General features: G+C 28.4%; 2 protein-coding genes across 2 annotated transcripts; both read left to right on the top strand.

Annotated features, from left to right (window-relative positions):
- The first annotated feature begins 6,203 nt into the window (after nucleotides 1-6,203).
- On the top strand, nucleotides 6,204-7,379 carry LOC102660217 (zinc finger protein 10). The gene is made up of 2 exons (XM_041009313.1): nucleotides 6,204-6,714; nucleotides 6,904-7,379. Exons 1-2 carry the CDS (start codon nucleotides 6,390-6,392, stop codon nucleotides 7,221-7,223), a joined length of 645 nt encoding a protein of 214 aa, XP_040865247.1. The 5' UTR covers nucleotides 6,204-6,389; the 3' UTR covers nucleotides 7,224-7,379.
- A 9,517-nt stretch (nucleotides 7,380-16,896) lies between these two features.
- Nucleotides 16,897-19,487, top strand: LOC100781388 (protein phosphatase 2C 37). The gene is made up of 4 exons (XM_003544144.4): nucleotides 16,897-17,844; nucleotides 17,950-18,264; nucleotides 18,516-18,621; nucleotides 18,848-19,487. The coding sequence occupies exons 1-4, from the start codon at nucleotides 17,089-17,091 to the stop codon at nucleotides 19,165-19,167; spliced, it is 1,497 nt and encodes a 498-aa protein (XP_003544192.4). The 5' UTR covers nucleotides 16,897-17,088; the 3' UTR covers nucleotides 19,168-19,487.
- Nucleotides 19,488-21,950: the final 2,463 nt, after the last annotated feature.

Raw genomic sequence — 21,950 nt, 5'->3', positions numbered from 1 at the left:
CAGTTTATCATTTATATTTTTTAATTTTATATAATTATCTTTTAAAAAATAAATAGACAGTTGAGTTATTACTTAGTAGAATGTTCCCGAATCTTGACGCTTATTTGGCACAGATATTTAAGAAACTTGTATACAAGGTTAACATAATTTATTATAAATTGGATAGTAAATAAATATTAATATTAATTATTATATTATAATATTTTTATACAATTTATACCATATTATATATTATAATATATTTCAAATTTATAATAATTAGTAGATAACCGTGCAATTATTACTAATTTAAAATATATTATGTTTCATACTATATATTATATTTCAATATTATATGATGAAATAATTAATATACTAGAATAATACTAACTAATATACTATAACATATTATAACCATGTAACTGTTTACTGAATGGTAAAAATAATTTAAATAAACAATCTTTATTTTCACAGTTCGTAATAATTTTCATTATGAAAATAATTATTATAATTAATTATTATAAGGTAATAATAATAAAAATAAATAATTTTTTTACTATATTGTATATTACCAATATTAAAAAATAAATTACATTTTGTATATACTATAGATCATCTAATGTAAAAAAACTAATAAAGATAATAAAAACTTTGTAAATATTTTACATAAATTTACAATATTATATATTTTACATGTTCTTATATAAGTCATTTATAAAAGTACTTTAGTAAAAAATAAAAATACTTTTAATTATTTTGATATTTTTAATTGATTAAATAATAATCCTGTTGAAATAATTTTTTTACTTTAATACGAAATAATACTAACTATATTATAAAAAAATATTCCACATTTTGAAAAAAATACTCTAAAATATAAATTAAAATAATACAAACTTTCTATAATAATTCAAAAATTAAAAATGCAACATCAAATAAATGCTTATTTAAAAAAACATTTCAAGCAATTAATAAAAAATAAACTATTAATTAGACAGTCCTGATTCAACATGAATTCACCATTCAACAATCAAATAATTGTTGCATATAATTATTATCAGGTTAAAATAATAATAAAGATAGTTATTACAAAAATAAATAATTTTACTGTACTATATATTGTTTTTTACTGCTATATATTGATAATATTATGATAAAAGTAATTAAAGTATATTTATATATTCTATGGATTTCCAATTTTAACATAAAATAAAAAAATGATAAAAATTGTAGATATATATAAATTTACAATAGTATGTAAATTATAAAAATTTTAAAATATTAAAAAAAAACCTTAGTTATCAAATTATTTTCTAAATTATTTTAAATGGTTCAATTTAGTTCTCAAATTTTTAAATATGAATTAATTTGTTCTTCAAGTTCTTAAAGATAAGTCAATTTGATATGTAAATTTTTTAAAGGTTTAATTTATTTCTCAAATTGGTCTTTTAAGTTCTTAAAAATTTAGAGATCAAATTGATTCATTTTTAAAAATTTGAGAACTAAATTGACTCATTTTTAATAATTTGATAACCAAATTAAAATTTTTAAATTTTTGAAAATCAAATTCAACTATTTAAAGTAATTTGATAATCAAATCGATAATTAAGAAAAAAAAAATGCTCTACATCACAAGTTACAATTACACATGTATAATGTAACATCATTTAATATTTCAACTACCAGTTCCACAAGTTGAGTGTAAAGACATCCCAAGTCCATGATCGAGTTCGGCGTCATGCTATGTTACTATAATTAATTTCTTTTCTATCAGTGTTTGTGCTGTTGGAATTATGCATCTAGAACTATCTTCACAATATTTTCTAAGTCGTTTTAGAAATGGTATTGATTTTTATTTTCCTTGTTCATTAACACTATATTTGGACACCTATTAGGTATTTAATTCAACTGAATTTTAATTTTCTGTTTCTTGTTGGTACCAAACCGATCTAGAAGACGATAAGGATATTCAATTCAATGTGAGTTGCACTATAATACCTAGTAATCTTTAATTTTTGGGTGAACTGGACAATTGAACGAGCCACCCATGTACACAAGTCAATTAAGAGACAAGGTTATTAACTAATCATGTACACACCATATTAGTCTATTAATCTTTATTTTATACAACAGTGACAACTTTATGTTATTATAAATATTTAAAAAATAACTTTACTCATGAAATTAGACTAAAACCGGACTTGACTATATACAATTTAGTATTTGCCATGCATGTGTTCATTCGTGCACATGTATAGTTTATTAAATAGAATTTAATTGATACTATTAATTCTTATTGCACTATCATCTAATAACAAAATATCTTATAATTTAAAATGGTTAACTTTTAGAGTAATTATTTTGAAAAACATATTTAGGGCCACTTTTAATTTGTTAATAGTATAAAAATCTTAACATTAATAATCTATCAAAATTAAACTCTAATAAATATATTAATTATTTTATGAAATAGGATCAATGGATATAAGATGTCAAACATCATAAAATAACATAACATATTTTTATTATAAAATTAAATTTTATTAATTCAATTATTATATTTATATTTTAAGTATAATATGTCAAATTTATAGAATTTGACACTTAGTAATACTGTTTTGCAACATATGATATATATTATTCAAAATATAAGTAAATACCTGTTACATTATCTATTTATAAATATCTAAATTATTTAAAATTTAATATTCATAATTATTAGAATATTTAGTGTACTATAATTTAAACTATTATATATATATATATATATATATATATATATATTGAATTTATCTCTTATTTTAGCAGTAAGATGTTATTCTTATTTTAGTTTTTGTAAAAAAAAATAAAAAATAAGGGCATATAAAAGTGAATATATTTCATGGGAATGCGCTAGTGTCATAGGTAGATCTTACCCATCATCTTCCCTACATGAGTACATATCAAAATCAAAACAAATTATCACACTTCTTTTTTATGTTTCTTTAAACTATTTAATTCAAAGATTATTTTATGTGAATCGTTTGGAATATTCTTCACCAAAAAGGTATTAGATTGTCGATTACTACATTAATCATTGTACTTTTTAAGATTATGATATGTTTGATGTGGTCCGAACTCCACGACCAAGGAATAATTAGTTGACTAACCAGCAAATTATCAAAAGATAATAATAAAATTTTATTTTAGTTACTTCAATATATATTTGATATTAATTTGATATGTTATAAATTTAAATTAATAGGAAATTAGGAATAAACTGATAGTTTGTAAAAAAAAAAACTGATAGTATAAAAAATTATTTTTTCTATATTATCATTCAATTACAACTTATTATATAAATAAAAATGATTGATTTTGTAATAATTGCTTTAAATCTATTTAAAGTGGTTTTCAAATTAATTCAAATAGTTTTAACATTACATATATATTTATAATAAATTCAATTAATTAAACAAAATTAATTTGCAAACTTTATTAATTCTAGTTCAAATTCTCAATTTTTCATCCCTCTACGAATCCAAATAATATAGGTAAATGAAGTGTGAATTAATCTTGATAGAAGAATTTAAATACTCCAATGAGGTATTAAATTAATAAAATTAATCTATACAAAATTATAAATTGATAGCGAGTATAATGAACTTGGAATAACTCATCGATTACATGACTTTAATTATGGTGGAGTACAAGATTTGGCTGTTAAAGCTCAATCTTAATTAATTGTGGAACATACTTGTCGTATCTTAATAGCTTTCAGTACCAACTGTGCAGAAACATTAATTAGCATAAACACACAGATAGCTCCATTTCTTTATGTCAGCACAAATGGTAACCTTATCCTTTTCTTTATTGGGAACTTGTTCTTGCTTAAGTCCAAGGATTAAGGAATAATATATTTAGGGAGTATAACTGATTTAGTAAGACCAATTCAATGAAATGGTTCTTTAACAAGCCCTTTGTCGTCTACAACAATATTCCTCCCAGAAAATTCCACTAAACATAAACAAAAAATGTAATAATAACTTACAGCCAATTTGCTCTACATGGTTTAAAGAATTTAAATAATGTATTTGAAAACACTCAACAAACATTAAGCATTTAAATTCTGACAGACCTAATTTTTCTTACTAATATTGAGAGCTTCTTAATACTGATTTTATTAGATGTGCTTCATTACGAGAAAATAATTATTTTTAAAAATATCTTATTAAATAATTTTTTCCTTAATCACACTTTCGGTCTAATTATTTTAGTGCAATTTTAATTTTTAAGTTTTTTAATTAAGCCTCTATTTTTAAAATTAAGCAATTTTTATTTTTCTTTCAGGTTTCTTGTACTTAAAACCTTCATATTATCATTTTCTATTCAAAATTTTCATAAACTAAATTGATTGAAATTTTTTAAAACTTTTTTTTTACCAAACTCATCAATCCTTCTTCCTCACAAAGGGGGATTAACTTTTTCTCTACTCAAGATATATAATTTCACTCCTATCTATCCCCGCATGCCCAAGCATATTTTCACTAAATTTGAACTTAAGTTATTCCCAAATTAACTTGCCTATGTTTAAATAGAGAGAAAGAAAAGGAGAAAAATATAAATTTTGAAATTTAATTTTTTTCTCTTATTTAGTAGATGAAAAGAAAAAAGAGTAAAAATATAACCCATCATATATTAGTTTGACTATGAATTTGAGGGCTAGCTTAATGTGATATAGGAGTAAAAACCTACAAGATTCTGTGGAGTGACTATGAGCTAGCCAAGGTTGACCCTTAGCTACCATATAAACTTTGATATATCATTTTTTCATGGACGACAGAAAGAAATGAATTCAACACTTTGAAATGCAGATGTGTACTCTATGGACTATTTTGATTTTGTTTTCTTGTGTTTGTTTAAAGTATTCTATAAAATAATTTTAAATTAAACAACCTTAATTTAAGGGAAGAGAGGGGACTCTTTGATAATAGTATTTAATCTCTAAGTCTTAATTGTAATTTTAGTCTTCTTGTTTATTTTAATTCACAAATTTAATCTTTTATAATTTAATTCACTAAGTGAGTCTCTCATTTTTTTAATTCCATTATTTTAATTCTCAACCTCAAAATTAAATGTTTACGTTAATTATTTATATTAATTGTTTATATTAACTGTCATATATCATACTTTTATTGAATATTAATTAGATGCATGAAATTAAAATAAGTGGTGATCAACGTAAACAATTAACGATTAACTTTTAAATTTGGGTTTAGGAATTAAAATTATCGAATTAAAAAAACCAGAAGACTCAATTAGTAAATTAAATTACAAGAAAAACAAATTAATGAGTTGAGATAAATAAGAATATCAAATTTACAATCATGTCAATCTCTAAAGATGTTTTAATTAAAAAAATAAAAAAAAATCCTATTTGGTAGGTAAATTTGTTTTAATAACATTTTAAAAACTTAAATTACTCGAAGTACGTAGTAAAATCTTACAGGCCTACAACAGATAGGTTACGGTACTGGTTCAGAATTATAAATGACCTTTACTTAATGTAATTTTTCAGTTTCGATTCATTATTTGAATATAATAAAAATTAATAACATTGTATATAACTATATATCATATCATATTATATATATAAACATGTCAAAATTAAAGACAACTTATTGTTCTAATTAATTTAATTCGTGTTCCGAAAACACTTTCACAGTAAATATACTATTTAGCCAAAAATAAGTAAAAGAAAAACAAAAGTCATATATATTGGCATAAGTCAACACTATTACTATATAGTATAGGGTTGATGGAAGCTTCATCAAGGATCCAGTTCAGCGGTATTTCACTATTTCTTCCTATCATAACCGTTATCTCCTTCATCCGTGTAAATCAAATCTGATACAAAAGAGTCCCCACTATGCTTTTGTATCAAACCAAGCAAATAATAATAATTACATTTATTCGAATGAAAACTGAATATGAGTTCTTCAATTTAAAAAAGTATTGAAATTTGAATTTTCTACATAGAATAAACACAAGAAATTAATCTCACTAAAGGTAAAGGTAGATAAAGGTGGATCAACGGACATTTTCGATAAATATTAATAATAGATAAATACTTTACACTTACATGAAATTAAAAAGTAAAAATAATAATAATAAATTCAACATCAGCTTCACTACAAACGCCAAAGAGATTCAGAACCTATAACCAGACCTAGAGCTAGTCATTTTCTCTTCTCTTATAGACTCCTAAGTTGCTTTCAATTATCTTTTCAGGAACATGCAACCCTCTTGGCCATGTATACTCACTTCACTCGTTTGCTATTTTCATTGCTTAATTCTTCCTTATAGAACCTTCATATATATTTTTCTCTCTTAATCCCTACACCCCGAGCTTCATATTTTTGCATGTGATCATGGAGGGATCTAATGACTCTCAGTACTGGATGTATGTGAAGAGAGAACAAATCCTGAAGCCACAGTACTCACACCTTGAAGCAGCAGTTGGAGATGTCATTAACAACAATTTCTCATGGGAAGAAAGAGCTTTTGCAGAAGATGCGGCTAGATTACTTGGTGGGAGCATGTGGCCTCAAAGATCTTACTCTTGCACCTTTTGCACAAGAGACTTCAAATCTGCTCAAGCCCTTGGGGGTCACATGAATATCCACAGAAGGGACAGGGCTAGGCTCAAACAAAATCATCACAAAAATGATCATTTCATCAAATCCTTATTATTAGGTAATAACCATCACTTTTTATCTGCACCAGAAATCTCCACCCAGTTAGATTGTGGTTTTACTCATGCTTGTTATTCTAGCCCTGCAACTACAATCACAACAACCAGGCTCTCATGTATATCATCCACACAAGAAAATTGTGGCGACCATAATTTTTCACCTTCTTCTTCAATTATCTTGGGCCATGTAGGGTCTCCTAATTCAGAACAAGAAGGGGTAGTCAAAGCAAGGGAGTACAAATTTAATGGCTTGGGAGGTAGCAATTATGTTGAAACAAGTTTGTCCGTGGGACTGACTTCAATGTTTGGCCAAAAATCATCATCACCAACCGTTCCTTGTGGGGACAGATTCAACAATAGTTGCAAGAGGCTAAAGAGTAGCATTTCTTCTCAGCCTCTCTTCCTCAAGCCATGTTCAAATGATAAAAGCTCGGATTTTAAACCTGTGGAACATGGAATGGAGTACTTGGATCTTGAACTCAGGCTAGGGAAACAACAGCAAGTTAAGTAGTTATTTATTTATAGTAAAAACAGAAGTTGCTGTGAAGTTATATTTATAAGTCTTATCAGTGTTGTTGCTTTGTAATTCTCCTCTTGTCCCTTCTCTCTCTCTTGATCCTCCATTTTTGGTTGATAGAACAAAGGGAATTAGAGGGGCTTCTCTTCAATTAAAATGACAAGGTTTACCTTCTTCAAATGTTTGAATACTAATTCTGTGATTTCTCTCTTGTTGCATGTTACTATCTTTGTTTTTCTTTTTTTCCTTCATCAATATATGATGGTTTGTTTGTTTGTTTGAGATAAGTGTGCAGTTCAATGAAGGTAACATAACAAAGGAAGATACTTTAGTAAAGCAATTTAAAGAATATACTTGAACTCCAAAAAAAAATTCAATGGAAAATGAAATTTCTGAGTTCTACGGTTAATGTGAAGGGAGATGAAAAACAAGATGAACAATTACAATAACTTTTTTTTAGGCAAGTTATAATAACTTTTAGATAGAGTTATATTAATTTTATAATATTTTTTTATTTCATAATCATCTGCTCTATTTTTCAAAATTTAATTAAGTTAAAGTATTTTGAATGTAAAATATGTTTAGACGGCCAAGTATCATCATCTAATTAATAAAAGAGTATCATATGATAAAAAGTTTATTAACTTTTATAAAAAAAAAAGTCTAAAAATATATATTTAATATTACAGTATTTTTTATTGATTAATAATATAAAAATATTTACATTAACTTAAATATGAAAATTAAACTTATTTTTACTTTTTCTCCTTGTGTTATACATAAAATTATATAGCTTTATTGTACAGTTATAATCTTTTCACAAATCAAGTAAGAATTAAAAAAACAATACAGGTTGAATTTATTATTATCTTTGTTTGTCTCTGATCCAAACAATAGTAATTTACAGTTTACACGTACAAGTCGGAGCATCCAGAAAACTGCAAGTCCGGACAGGAATCAGAGAGGAGGAAAATTTAACTGTAAGGTATTGAAGTGGTGAAAGAAACTGACACTAACTGACAATTAGAAGTCACTTCAGCTACATAAATTCCAGAGAACTAATAGTAGTAACCTCTCCATAAAACCTCTACAAAATAATCAATAACCTTTACACACGAGTTATCACTAATAAAAAGTTATGAAGAGATTTTCTTATAAAACTATTATATCCTCAACAAAAAAGGGTGTGATTAGACTATAATTTGCACGTTGAAAACCTTACTTTGGATAATGTAAATTTAAAAGTCGACAGATAATACGTTTAACAAGTTAAAATTACAGTTTAAGTTATTTTTTAACAAGATTTTAGGTCTTAAATTATGGTTTCAATAGAAGTAAAAAAAAAGGGTACTCTTTCATTGAATCAAGTAATGATTTGCCGACTACAATCCAACTATTTATTTGTATTCTTTGAAATGAGATGTGTGAAGTGTTATGAAACAATGCATTTATCACTAATTTAAATTTACATATATTATGAAAAACTTTAATTTTCATAGTTAGTGTAAAATACACATATATGATGATATGGTACAGAACGAGTTTATTTTAGTTTATTAAGCAGTGTGTACTGGTTGTTTGTAAATTCTCATATTCCTTAAATATAACATGATATGATAAAATGACTGAATCTTATGAAATATTTGTGTAAACTCACAATATATATTTTTATAGTATATATCTTCACGTCAACATATTTAATTCCAATCAAAACACCTAAACATTGACATTGTTAATCTATGCATGACTTATTAGAATCTTAATTATCCTCATGACCACTACAATTTCCAAATCCAAACCTTCTAGTTATTTTCCACATTTTCTTCCTAACGGGTCCAAAAACTCAACTAACCACATGGAATCAAATTGAATATATTATAGTACAAGAGAATTAATGTAGTAAACATTATAGTAATTAACATGGCCTAGCTAGTTTGAAACATAGAGAGAGAGAGAAGAAGATCACATATCATAGACCTAGTTAACGTGTCTTAATATGTTGTTTTTTTTTTCTCATGGAACAATATATCCACATGTCGGCTGTAGATGTACACTGAGGGAGCCCCCTCCTTCAAAGAGCAACTAGCTAGGAGCCTATAAGTGTCCACATTTTCCTTATGTTTGGAAGCTCGAGAGTGTTCCGCTTATAGTAACGCAAAAACAGTGTTAGCCCCCTTGTTATGACACAGACCGTTCCTCCAGAATACACGGCGACGTCACAGTCACAGTCTCTGAAAGGATACTTGATCAAGTATATATATCATGTTTGACTTCATGCTCATTCCTGTTTACAACGTCAGAGAGAGGCATTGCTGTGTATCTGCAGGGGAATTCAGCTACCCTTTCTCTTATTGTACATTAGCATAGCTTTACATAACCTACCTATTATGTCTAATGTTGGAGTAATCTCCATATAATTGTCCTCAAGTCTGGTGTTACTTTGTAGAGATGGATCAATCATCAATGAAGATGGCTGAAAAGGAGGGGTAGTTTGGATTATATTAAAAAAAATTACATATGGCATATATATTTTGTACTTTAATACATATATCTATTTTTAAATTAAATTTTATGGAGACCCGAATCATGCATTCTGTTTGTGCTTCTAAGTTTATTGTTGGAATTCAGATATATCAATTTCGGCTTATATTATGGAAGTATTTCTCTTGTTCCAAAAGTTCAGTATAATACAGGCACTTCAAAGTCTAGAGAAGTTCTGACAATTGGAGCCACCTAGCACGTGTGTCTGTATTTTAGGAGACTTTTGGCAGTGAAGACGACTAAACAAACATGTTGTCCTGTAATTAATCTACTCATTGGTTTTCGAAGAAACTTAATTTGACAAATGACATTTCACTTTCACAAGCTTATTCAGTTGTTCTCCTACCCTCTTTTAAATTTATAAAACTAGTTTTATAAAATGATTTTAAAGAATAATGATATATGATAGCAATAAAATTCATTATAATTAAATCTTTTGATCTAACGCAAACGCAGGAGTTATTAAAATCATTTTAACGTAATATATATATATATATATATATATATATTACGATTACATAAACTATTGCATGTAAAGTGAAAATAATAATAATAATAATTTTGCACCAATATACAGCTCAAGTGGGTGATGACAATGATACTTGTCTGCGTTGGTCTGCTTGGACAAGTTGTGCAACTTCTTTGGGCTTGCTCTTTCACATTGAAGTTCAACTATTTTTTGGGTGAAGACATTGGGCCAAGTGATTGAACATTGCATTCATGGGCTTAGATGGTATTTCTCCTAATCACGTGGGCCATTAGGAAAATAGCCTAATGGGTAGAGACTATTATTTCTAATTGTAGAGGTATATATTGAGTAGTTTCTTTTTCAGTTTTTCTTTCCCCCCTGCTTTGGAGGATATCTTATCCACCACCTATAGCTAAAGAAACATTTTTCTTCTTCTAACAAAAATATTAATTTAGTATCATTTAAGCATTTATGTCATTTCGGTAAAATATTAGTAACGATTTTAAAAGATAAGGAGACCACCAAGACACTCACATGACACAATATTACTCAAGTTTCCAGCAGTGATTGACCATACATCACATTATTTTAGTAATTTTGGTATTTATTATTCACTAGAACTGAAAGTAATGAACTAAACTTTGATTAAACTATTCTTCTAACTGGAAACAGAACTATTAAAAAAAATCAAGGCATGACAGTTTCAAATACCTTAAAATATATCAAGTGTTGTCACATTTGTAGTTGGTTTAAAAGTTTCTTTTTTTTTCCCCAAGAAATCACAAAGATCTCCTTGCACAACGTTGAAAAAATATATTAGATTTAGAAAGGAACATTCCCTATCACATTACTATTAAACTTCGGCAAACTAACATCTAAAGCAGCACCAAGAAATAATGTTACATGTAGTTAAATAAAAACAGTTTCCATCATCAAGAAAATATAATGTATGGTCACAAAGAACGAAAGGCATCAAAAGTAGTCAAAAAGCATTTACAGCAGGTAAAGATTAAAGATCAAGAATATTAATAGTCAATAATAAAAGAAATCATAACAATAGAAGTGAAGAAAAGGGAAGAAAACCCTATAGTGTTTTAAAAAATCTTACCTATAGTATATTTATTATAAACCACACAATAGAAGCATTTCTAACTTGTTGATATTTTTTTATGAAATTAAAAAATATATTAATTGATAAAAAAAATAGCTAAGAGGTAGAATGAGGTCAGGACTCAGGTGAGCAACCAATTTGGTGATAGGCTGACACGTGGACCGGCAAAATCTTGTTGATTTGTAAAGTTGGCTTTACAAGCTGAGATCTCGTTAACTTTTTCATGATTTCTCTTTGAAAATTGCTTAAACGCGCGAAACAAATTTCTAGCAATACACACGAAATGTTAATTGGTGTTGTTTTATTGGGGATAATAATGCTTATTTTTCCCTCCTATGAATGGTGATGCATATGTTTATGGGTTGATTTAGAATTCGTGAGCTTTCTTCTAAGATTTTTTTTGTAAGATATAGCATTACTTTTCTTCTTTTGCCAAAACCTCCAATATGTCAGCAAATAACCATAAGGCCACTATGTGCAGTTAATTAGTAACAGGTGTAATGGTTGCACTCTATTCTTCAATCTATGAACAATTATCTATATTTTTTATTGGAAAAGAAATATAAAAATAAAATGGTTAAGTTTCTCTTATAAATTAAAATTTAATTATATACTTAATATTTATACAAACTCTCTCTGAAAAGTTGTTAGTTAAAAACACTGCTTCTGCTTGTGATTTTTATAAAATGTTGTGTAGATTTTCAAGTTTCAAATTTCAACTCAAAGCTACTTTTCTATCGCATTTAATCAATTTGAGATTCTGACACAGAATTAATTTTATTTATTATACTCAAACATTTATTATATAAAATCAAGTTTAATGACACTCAAATTCAATTCTCTAATTTTATTATTATATGAAGTCGTTCAGAATTTGAATTTGAATATTGATTGCTACGTTAAATATAGAATAAATAATTATGTTGAAGGAAAATCACTGTGAAAAATACTGGAATCAAATCTGGTGTCTCCTTTTTTTTTCTGTCATATTTCCTACTTTTAAAATTAAGCAACACATCAATAAAAGAAACTAAATAACCAGAGAAAAACATTCTTATTCAAAAGATAGACATTTTTTTATTGATAAGGAAAAAAAATTAAAAGGAATAATTTATTAAAATTTCCGTATAATGTTGGATTGTTGGTGTTATTGTATTATTATCCCACCGTATAACACGGCGTTTTAGCCGTGACATTTGTCCACTGTTACGCGTGTATGTTGGGCTTCCCGTGGCAACATGGTGGGGATACATTGAGCTTCGTTGGAAATTGCAGAGCCAAGTGCCTCCCAGTGTTTTAATTTGCCATAAACAACACGATACTAAACTTTATGGCATTAAAGAATAACATTGCCAATGTCATAAAAGAATACCAATGACACTAGAGTACAAAAATTGAGATCATTATTATCGTTTTAAATTATTCTATACAGATAAAAAAATACTAAATAAATGTTTTAAAAAATAAGGGTTAAAGTACATGAAAATTTGAACTTAAGGTGGTAAAAACAAAAGGTAGAGTTAAGCTTTTAGAAAAATGATTTAACTTCAAAAGTCACTAAAACATTTAAATTGTTGATTTTTAAATAAAAAATAATTTTTAAATATCATTATTGTACTTTTTAATTTCAATTTTAATTATTAAATAATATAAATAATTTATAATCTTAAATATCAATAAATAAATTTGTATAGTTAAAATAAAAACATTTAATGGATAAATTTTCCATCTTAAATTTTTCACCTCATTTTCTTTTTCGTCTCTATTATTTTTTTATCACATCACTTATATTATATTATTTCTTTTAATATTATAATATTTATATTATTTTTTAAAACTAAAATAATAATTTCTAATATTAAATAAAAAAAACTTGCACAATGATAATATTTTTTAGAAACAAAAAGTGCAATTAACAAATACAGTAATGATATTTTAAAACGAACAAATCAACTGTCTTTGACATTGACACTATTGGAGAAGGAAGGAGTTAAGGGTTTAATCCCACGTCCAACATTTTTATCCTTTTTATAAATGTTTTATTCAAAATTATACTTTTATCTTTTCTCTCAATTTTTGTGTATTTTTTATTTAACTGAACCAGAATGTCAATGTTACAATAATTAATATTGTCATGTCAAAGTCAATTAAAAATAATGAATGGCCAATGAATAACAATTTGTAAAATTAAAAAAAAAAGAGAAAAAAATCTACTGACAAAATATGTGAAATTGTGAAAATAAAAAGTCAAAATATGCAATTAAATCTATTTCAATTAAAGCATCTTATAATCTTAATTAACTTTGACTTTACACATTTGTTCACTTTGCAAGGAACATGTCCAGATACTAACTTCTCAAATTCTATCAAAAGAATGGAACCCTTTTAATTTAACTCATTTTCTTTATGATTGACTTTGGTTAAAATTCACCTACTTACATTTAATACAACGGTAAAAGAGAATATTAATACTCATAAATTTGGCCAATTTTTTTAGATTTTATGGTTATTTTTTTCTATTGATTTTAGTTTTCATAATTGTATCCTTTGGTCATGTGACTTCTACACAGGCTAGTTATGGAGCAATTGTATGTTAACAAATCATAATTTCTTAGTCTCTCCGTGCTTCTACACTTGAGATTGTAGGGATATGTATCCACCTAGTCGTGTGCTAATGAGTCTTTAGGTCATTAGTCGATCATTGGCTCCATAATTGATTGACCATTGAAGAGTTTATCACTCGAGATATATAGTCCTATGCCCACACCCCCTGGACCTATTGTAATTGCCTAGGACATTGATCTCAAGATCTTGGAATAACAAATGGATTAGGATATAGAGAATCCTCTTAAGAATGTTCAGCTTCAATATGATACGGGTTGAGGACAAATACAACTCAATATTTAACCCAAAAACAACTAAATTACATAAACACGCAAATATTTCTAGCTAAGTGTCTCAAATCCTAGAGACCATTTATCCAATATCAAGAATAATAACAATTTACCAGTGTGATTTATGAAAACTAAACTAGTATTAATTTTTTGAAAGACTAGAAACTAAATGCAAACCATAAATTTATACAAACTAAAAACATATTTGAGTGAAAAATAACTTCACCTGCCTGAACATGTTTTTTGGAAAAATATTATATAACATATTTTAAAATATATTTTATATCCCAGTATATATATATATATATATATATATATAGACATTAATTTGCAAGTGGACGGCAGAAACTGACATTAATTTGCAAATTTTAAAAGCAAAGGTGTTATTAACGGTGATTTTCTTCCACATAAAAATGGAAGACTGTGTTAACGTGTTTATAATAATTTAGACATATTATTCAATTAATTAAGTTAAGCACTCTTTATATTAATACTAATTTTAGAATATTGGTTAAAGTATTGATAATAAAATTTTGACTTCAATAACTTAATTTTATTGGACCATTATTTTACGAAATCTTCTTACATTATAGAATTATTTACTCATATATTTAATATATTAACAGGCAATAAAAAAATATCTTTGAGTATATTTTATTTAAAAAAACTTACATTTTTATATTAACACACTTTTTACTTTTTATTCACATATGAAGGAGTGAGAATATTATTTTCCAACCCATACAATTTCCATTTGTACTTCAATTTATTAATTTTAAAATTTAAAATGTATTCCTAAAAATGTCAAAAGTTAATGTAAGGTTTAGTTATAATATTTTTAGAAATGCGATTCTTGAGGATACAACGTCATATCGTGAAACAAACATCTCTTTATAATATAAAGTTATTTGGTTTTAATTTTTATTTCTATTTATTTTATTCTTTATAAAACGATGACATGACTAATAAAAATATATATAAAAAACAAGATTGGTATTTTTTTAAAAGAATTGGTATTAAAATAAAAATATTTTAATATTAGAGTAAATTTTAAAGCAATTGAATTTTTTATATCAATAATAATCAAATTCTAAGTACCACAAAATTTATACTAATTCATCTAGGTTATTTAATCAATTAAGTTAGATTTGTCGCAAAAGTTAAAATTAAAAATCACAGTAAACATTCTTTAAAAATTATAACATGATATATATCAATAATATTTTTTTGAACTTTTTTCCAATATTTTAAATAACACTTTAATATACTACTTTCTTTGTCTCATTTTGTTAGTCACTTTTTAAATATTTTTTCTGTTTAAAATTATTTGTCACTTTAAACATAAAATAGAAATATTAGTAATTACTCTTTTTAGTAATATCCTTACGAAGTAATTACATTAATAAATATATAGTTATAACTGTTTAATGCAGTTGATAAAAATATTTTAGTGAAATAAAATTATTTTATTGTGAAAATAGTATAACTAATGAATAATATTACTTTTTTTATAAATATTTTTAATACTTGAATAAAATATTAAATAAAAATAAAAATATTTAATATCTCAAAATAATAATAATAGTATTTATTCTAAAAACAAATAAAAGGTGTTTGAAGAATGTTTTAAAAGTATTAATCGTAATGAATTGCGTGTGTGCATTATTTAAAAGAGAGATATGAAATGAAATGGCAGAAAGGGAGTAATTAGCATGAAATAAAAGTGGTGGAAAGGGGAACGTGTCGTGGGTCCACGTAGGTAGTGGCCACGCGTCCAGTAAGCAATTTTGGGAACCTGAGATATTGGTGCACCTTTCACATGCCATCCTACACGTCTTCAATGGACAATCTTCAAACTTCACACACATTTACCACCTTTTTCCATTTCTTCTCTTCAATCTACTCCTACCTCCATTCCTTTTTATTTGTAATTTAATCTTATTTTGTAAAAATAAAAATAAAACTTTTCCGAAACTCCAACAATTAAAAAGAAACGGAGTGACTAACTTTTTAAGATTAAATTTGGTCGTGTGAAATAAATAAAAAAGAAAGTTGAGAAGAAAATTGAATAAATTATAAAAGTAATATAATAGAGATATGAGACACACTATTTTTTTTTAAGAGTTAGACTTAGACCTGTTTCATATCCCTGATAAAATCAATAAATACGTTAGAGTGTTAGACTTAGACCTGTTTCATAGTATAAAAATCATTTCAAACAAAAATCATTTGAAAAGAAAATCCACGTATTGCCTTTTGGCTTAATTTTTTAAACTTAATTAGTGGAGAGAGGTACTATGTGTTCTACCTATTTTAACTATAAAAAAAATCAAAAGTTTTTTTAAAAAATTAAAAATATGAGAATAATGAATAATATTAGAAAAAATAATAAAAATTTAAAAACTAATAAAAAAATAAAATGATGTAATGAAATATAAATATTCCTTTTACTATTGCAGTAAATTTTTCGCGGGTATAATCAAATAAAAACGAGAATGATGTTTTGATGCGACTTGTGAGGCGTCAACGATGCGAGATCAGAATCAAACAAGAATTTCGTATTCTACGATGTCGCCACGTGGTAGCATCCTCCGGTCGGTGTCAGAGTGAAAAGAGAAAAAATAAAAAATGCGAAGGAGAGAAATTAAGAAGGAATAATATTGAGCGGGTGAGAGAGAGAGTGTTGGTAAAGGACCACATGCGTGTCAGAAAAGGAACAAGTTTCGACCTACCGTGGATCCTTCCGATTGGTCCACGTGTTGGATCATAAAAGACAGCACCACGTGTCGGAATAAGAGGTTTGGAGAGGTACGATGAAGGGCTGGGATTGCATCTGGGTATTAAATGGTTCGACGTCATTCCAACTGTATGTGTCGGGTGATGCCCGTGACGGTGACGGGCAGGGTGTGTGGCCCCCAGGTGCCTGCCCCGTTTCCCCTCTTCAAAAGCTTCTCTCCCAACGCCATTTCAGTCGATCCTGCGTTTCATTTCCCATATAAGACTCATAACCGTTCGTTCGTTCGTTCGTTCCCCACTTGCTTTTCATTTTTTTTCTCCCTTTTCGCTAACCTCAAAGAGAGTTCAGTATTTATACAAATAAAAGTTTTTTCTTTTTTTATTTCTGGTTTTCGTTTTGGAATGGCTGGGATTTGCTGTGGAGTTGTTGGAGAAGCCGCCGAGACTTCTTCTCCCATCGAACCCACCTCACGCCCTTCCGCACGCCGGAGTTTGGACCTTTTGCCCTTGAAATACATAGCTGCTGACGTGTCAGTCCCGCCGCTGGAGAACAGCCGGAAGCGCCAGAGGCTGGATAGGCGCGCTTCTCCGGCAAGGGAGTGCGATAACGCGGTTCATAGTTCCAAATCGAAGGTAGTTGAGGTTGTTCCGAATTATTCTTCGAAGAGTCCAACGTTGGACTCCACAAGTCCAACAGTTGTCGAGGAGTATCCGAGGTATGGGGTAACGTCCGTTTGTGGAAGGAGGAGGGACATGGAAGACGCCGTTTCGGTCCGTCCATCGTTTTGCCAAGAAACTTTATCTCATGATAAAAAATTAGGGTTTCATTTCTTCGCTGTTTTCGACGGCCACGGTTGCTCACATGTAAATGCTAAATTATAAATTTTAAAATTCTAGTCCGTTTTTTTAATTTTATTTTCTCGGATCTGGTTTGCTAATTAGTTAACGTGTTTTTATATATATATATAGGTTGCGACGATGTGCAAGGAGAGGTTACACGAGATAGTGAAGGAAGAGGTTCACCAAGCGAAGGAGAATTTGGAATGGGAATCAACGATGAAAAAGTGTTTCGCGCGCATGGACGAAGAGGTTTTAAGGTGGAGTCAGAACAACGAGACTCCAAGTTGCAGGTGCGAGCTTCAGACCCCGCACTGCGACGCTGTGGGCTCCACCGCAGTTGTGGCCGTCGTCACGCCGGAGAAAATCATCGTGGCAAACTGCGGCGACTCACGCGCCGTGCTTTGCCGCAACAACGTAGCCGTCCCACTCTCCGACGATCACAAGGTAAATAACCAACCAATACTAATAATGAAGAGTTTTCTTTATCATGCGTTTATTGGTTTGGGATCTGAATTGATATGGTTGGCACGTTCCCCACACGCGCGAGTCATTTGGGTTGATTGTCGTGGCTCCACTGTTGTATAGTGGAGGATAAAAAGTTGGTTCGTTTGTGTGTGTGTGTGTGTGTGTTGGGCATGTGCACTAATGACTAACCTTTTTGGTTTGGATTTGGGTTCGGTTTTTATTTTGAGCAGCCGGACCGACCCGACGAGTTGCTTCGGATCCAAGTAGCGGGAGGGCGCGTGATATATTGGGACGGACCTAGAGTGCTTGGGGTGTTGGCTATGTCCAGAGCCATAGGTGAGTAATCAATAAATACACGCGCGGCGCATTATAGCAGATTGGAGGGTTCTTATTTATTTTATTTTATTGGCGAATGTTGGTTGTTTGTTGGGATGGGATTCCAACCCATAACCTATGTCCTTCCCTTTTTCCTTCTTTTCTTTCTTTACAATTTAGACCAACCTTGTATCTCTATCATTCTGAATTATTAACGTTGTCGTGTTTTGTGTTTTGTGTTGTGCAGGGGACAATTATCTGAAGCCGTATGTAATTTCGGAACCGGAGGTAACGGTAACTGAGCGTAGTGAGGAGGATGAGTGTTTGATATTAGGGAGTGATGGGCTATGGGACACAGTGCAAAACGACATCGCATGCAAAGTGGTGCGGATGTGTCTGAACGCGCAGAAGCCGCCATCGCCGCCCTCGTCTCCGAGGAGGGAGATGGCGGTGGACTGCTCCGACAAGGCTTGCTCCAACGCCTCCATTCTGCTGACCAAATTGGCGTTGGTTAGGCAGAGTTCCGACAATGTGAGCGTGGTGGTGGTTGATTTGAGGAGAACCTAAAATGGGAACTGTGCGTGGACACCCGATGTTGTGGAATTTTGTTTTTGACAAAAGAAAGGGGAAGAAAATGCAGGGTGTTGCGTGGTGCTTTACTGATTTCTTGTGATTGTAATTAAAATAGTACTCGTAGATAGGTATTTTAATCAACGGGGGTGTGTGAAATTTGTAATTGTCAGAAAAATTATCAACAAATTATGGGAAATTTTAAGAGTAGTGAAAACAATTAGTGTGTCAACCAAGAGGTAAATCAGCCTCCTGAAACACCGTTGTTTTTGTTGTAATTAGATATATAATTGAAATTGAAACCCAGCTTGGATCTATAAACGCGCCAATTTTGTTGTTTGGTTTGCATTAATAATGGTGTGTTTGATTTAGAATATAAAAATAAAAGCATTTTAAATTAAAATATAGTTTAAAAAGTGCAAGTTTCATTAAAAAAAATACAAAATTTTCTGTTATGTTATTTTCATTTTCCTTTTCAAACACATTCTCTGAGTGAGTGCATTTAATGATAAAAAAAAAAAAACACTCTCTGAGAGGGAATGTACGTTTTTACTGTGGGGTTTTGCCGGAATGCTATTCTATTACGGTTTGTCGTCCATGATTATAAAATACGTCTATTGATACTTGTAAAAGTATAATTACATGTAACATAAAGATGAGTTGAATTTGCGTATTTTTTTTGGCAAGACTTGAAATAAAAAATTCTCAATACTTCAGTTACTTTTAATTAAATAGGAAAAATAACGTTGTTTGGTATATTAAAAAGGCATTTTACTCTTATACTACTGCTAGCGTAGTTTAATAATATCCTTTTATCTCTCTATGCTATAAATTTATGTTCTTTTTTCTTACATTTTATTTTATTATAAGAAATCAAATAATACAAATAAAAAAATTAAGTTTCTCGTAAAAAGAAAAGGTCAATATGTTGATTCACCCAGGTCAATTTCAAGTTGTATAGATTTATTCTATTTTTATTGTTTATTCTTTATCTCTTTCTATTTATTTTATTCCAAATTTTTTGTTTCTTATCTCTTTTGTAATAACTATAAAAGGCAGAGTATAAAACATGAACAGAAAACAGTTTTTTTCGTGAAAAGAAGACCAACATGTGAATTCAACCATGTCAATTTTCATTTTTACATACCCTTTCAGTTACTCTAGCCATTATTGGCATATAGCTCTTCTATCTTGAAGCAAATTAAACTTATGAGTACCTTTACCTTTGTTTGGGGTAATAAGGAAAGGGTGGGGATAAATCTATTTCGCTTATTGTTATGGGTAAAATCTTGGAGAGGGTGAAATTTATGTGAGAGGAGTTTCATTCTTCAAATTTGATTATTAATGAGCATCAATAATGAAATGCAGAAGATCATAGTCATTAGACTCAAGCTAGTCCAACTGGTTTAACCATAAACCAAACTTATGGTCGGCTTTGTTGCTTTATTAGATCGAAAATGTAATTGATTCGCAATGAATGTATTTTGCTTGATCATAAATCATAAAATTTTTTCTCTCTAACTAACTTACTCATACTACTCTACTCAGTCAATCTGCATTTGGACACACTATTTCATGCAATACACACTGTTCCATTTACTCATTTTTACTGATATACGCAAGTTATCATGTCTATCAAACTTATTTGATCTTTTGTTGAAAAGATAACAAGGGAAACAATATGCATCATTTTCGAAGGTGAAAATTTTGACCATGAAGAAAAGATGTTAAAACAAATGTGTTTAACCATCTTAGATTATCATCTTTGTCAGGCATAGGACAATGTTTTAATAGGTACCTTATTTCGGATAAGTTCTTCATATTTTATTCAATTTATGTAAGAAATTCAAATAATCTAGAGTGATCTAATCACAATAGAGATTATAACATCATTGCGAATATAATTAAGTTGCAATTTAGTTTTTATGATTGTACTTTCGAAACATTTTTTTTTTCAAATACAACACTTATTTTTTTGATGAAAAAAGTATTAATTAAAGTTAATTAATTTAATCACTTTTGTTCTTGATGGATCAAATTCTTGTTTCTTATACATAAAAATAGAGGTAATATTATTATAAATTTTTTTTATATGATAATTATAATAAGAAGGAGGAAGTGATAAAAATGAACATTTATTAAACTTTCCATAGAGATGAAATTCATGGGCGTACTATTTGACAATAGCATCAATTAATAATAATAAGCATTAACTGAACTTGGCTTGTAATACTTTCTTTTTTCAAACTTCCGGGAGACTTAATTTGAATCTATCGTTTCTATTCACACACACACACACACACACATATATATATATATATATATATATATATATATATTCAAATAATAATAATTCATTTTTTTCAATAAAAGGCGTTGTATTATTGAAGACGAAGCTGTCGTGGATGGATAAATGTTACAACTCAATAATTAATGCCTACAAGGTTTTTTTTTTTGTACACGATCACGAGTCAAGCAAGCAAACAAACTAATAAGGGAAGGAAATAATATTGAAATTAATGTCAATTGAAAAACAAATTTATGGAACCTTATTATATTATTTCTACTCAGAAATTGGTTGAATGTTAACTTTGTAGTTTGCTCAGGCACGTTTCAAAAAAACGTCAAACTGTTACTTATGAATAAATCCTAAAACAAAATACCACGTAATTTTGTTAAAAGAATTAAAAGAAAAATAAATAAATAAACGAATATAATATTTATATTGGATTCGGTTCCTGTTTTGTAGCACTAATAATAAATAAACATGTGGGATCCAT

Source organism: Glycine max, chromosome 14 (genome assembly GCF_000004515.6).
Source record: "Glycine max cultivar Williams 82 chromosome 14, Glycine_max_v4.0, whole genome shotgun sequence".
NCBI classification, from domain to species: domain Eukaryota; kingdom Viridiplantae; phylum Streptophyta; class Magnoliopsida; order Fabales; family Fabaceae; genus Glycine; species Glycine max.
This window is presented reverse-complemented; position numbering and strand designations above follow the sequence as displayed.

Coding starts and splice junctions, on each gene's coding strand:
- LOC102660217 (XM_041009313.1), top strand. CDS start 6,390: ATGGAGGGATCTAATGACTCTCAGTACTGGATGTATGTGAAGAGAGAA. Junction 6,715..6,903: donor CATCAAATCCTTATTATTAG/GTAATAACCATC, acceptor TGGGCCATGTAG/GGTCTCCTAATTCAGAACAA.
- LOC100781388 (XM_003544144.4), top strand. CDS start 17,089: ATGGTTCGACGTCATTCCAACTGTATGTGTCGGGTGATGCCCGTGACG. Junction 18,265..18,515: donor CACTCTCCGACGATCACAAG/GTAAATAACCAA, acceptor TATTTTGAGCAG/CCGGACCGACCCGACGAGTT. Junction 18,622..18,847: donor GGCTATGTCCAGAGCCATAG/GTGAGTAATCAA, acceptor TGTGTTGTGCAG/GGGACAATTATCTGAAGCCG.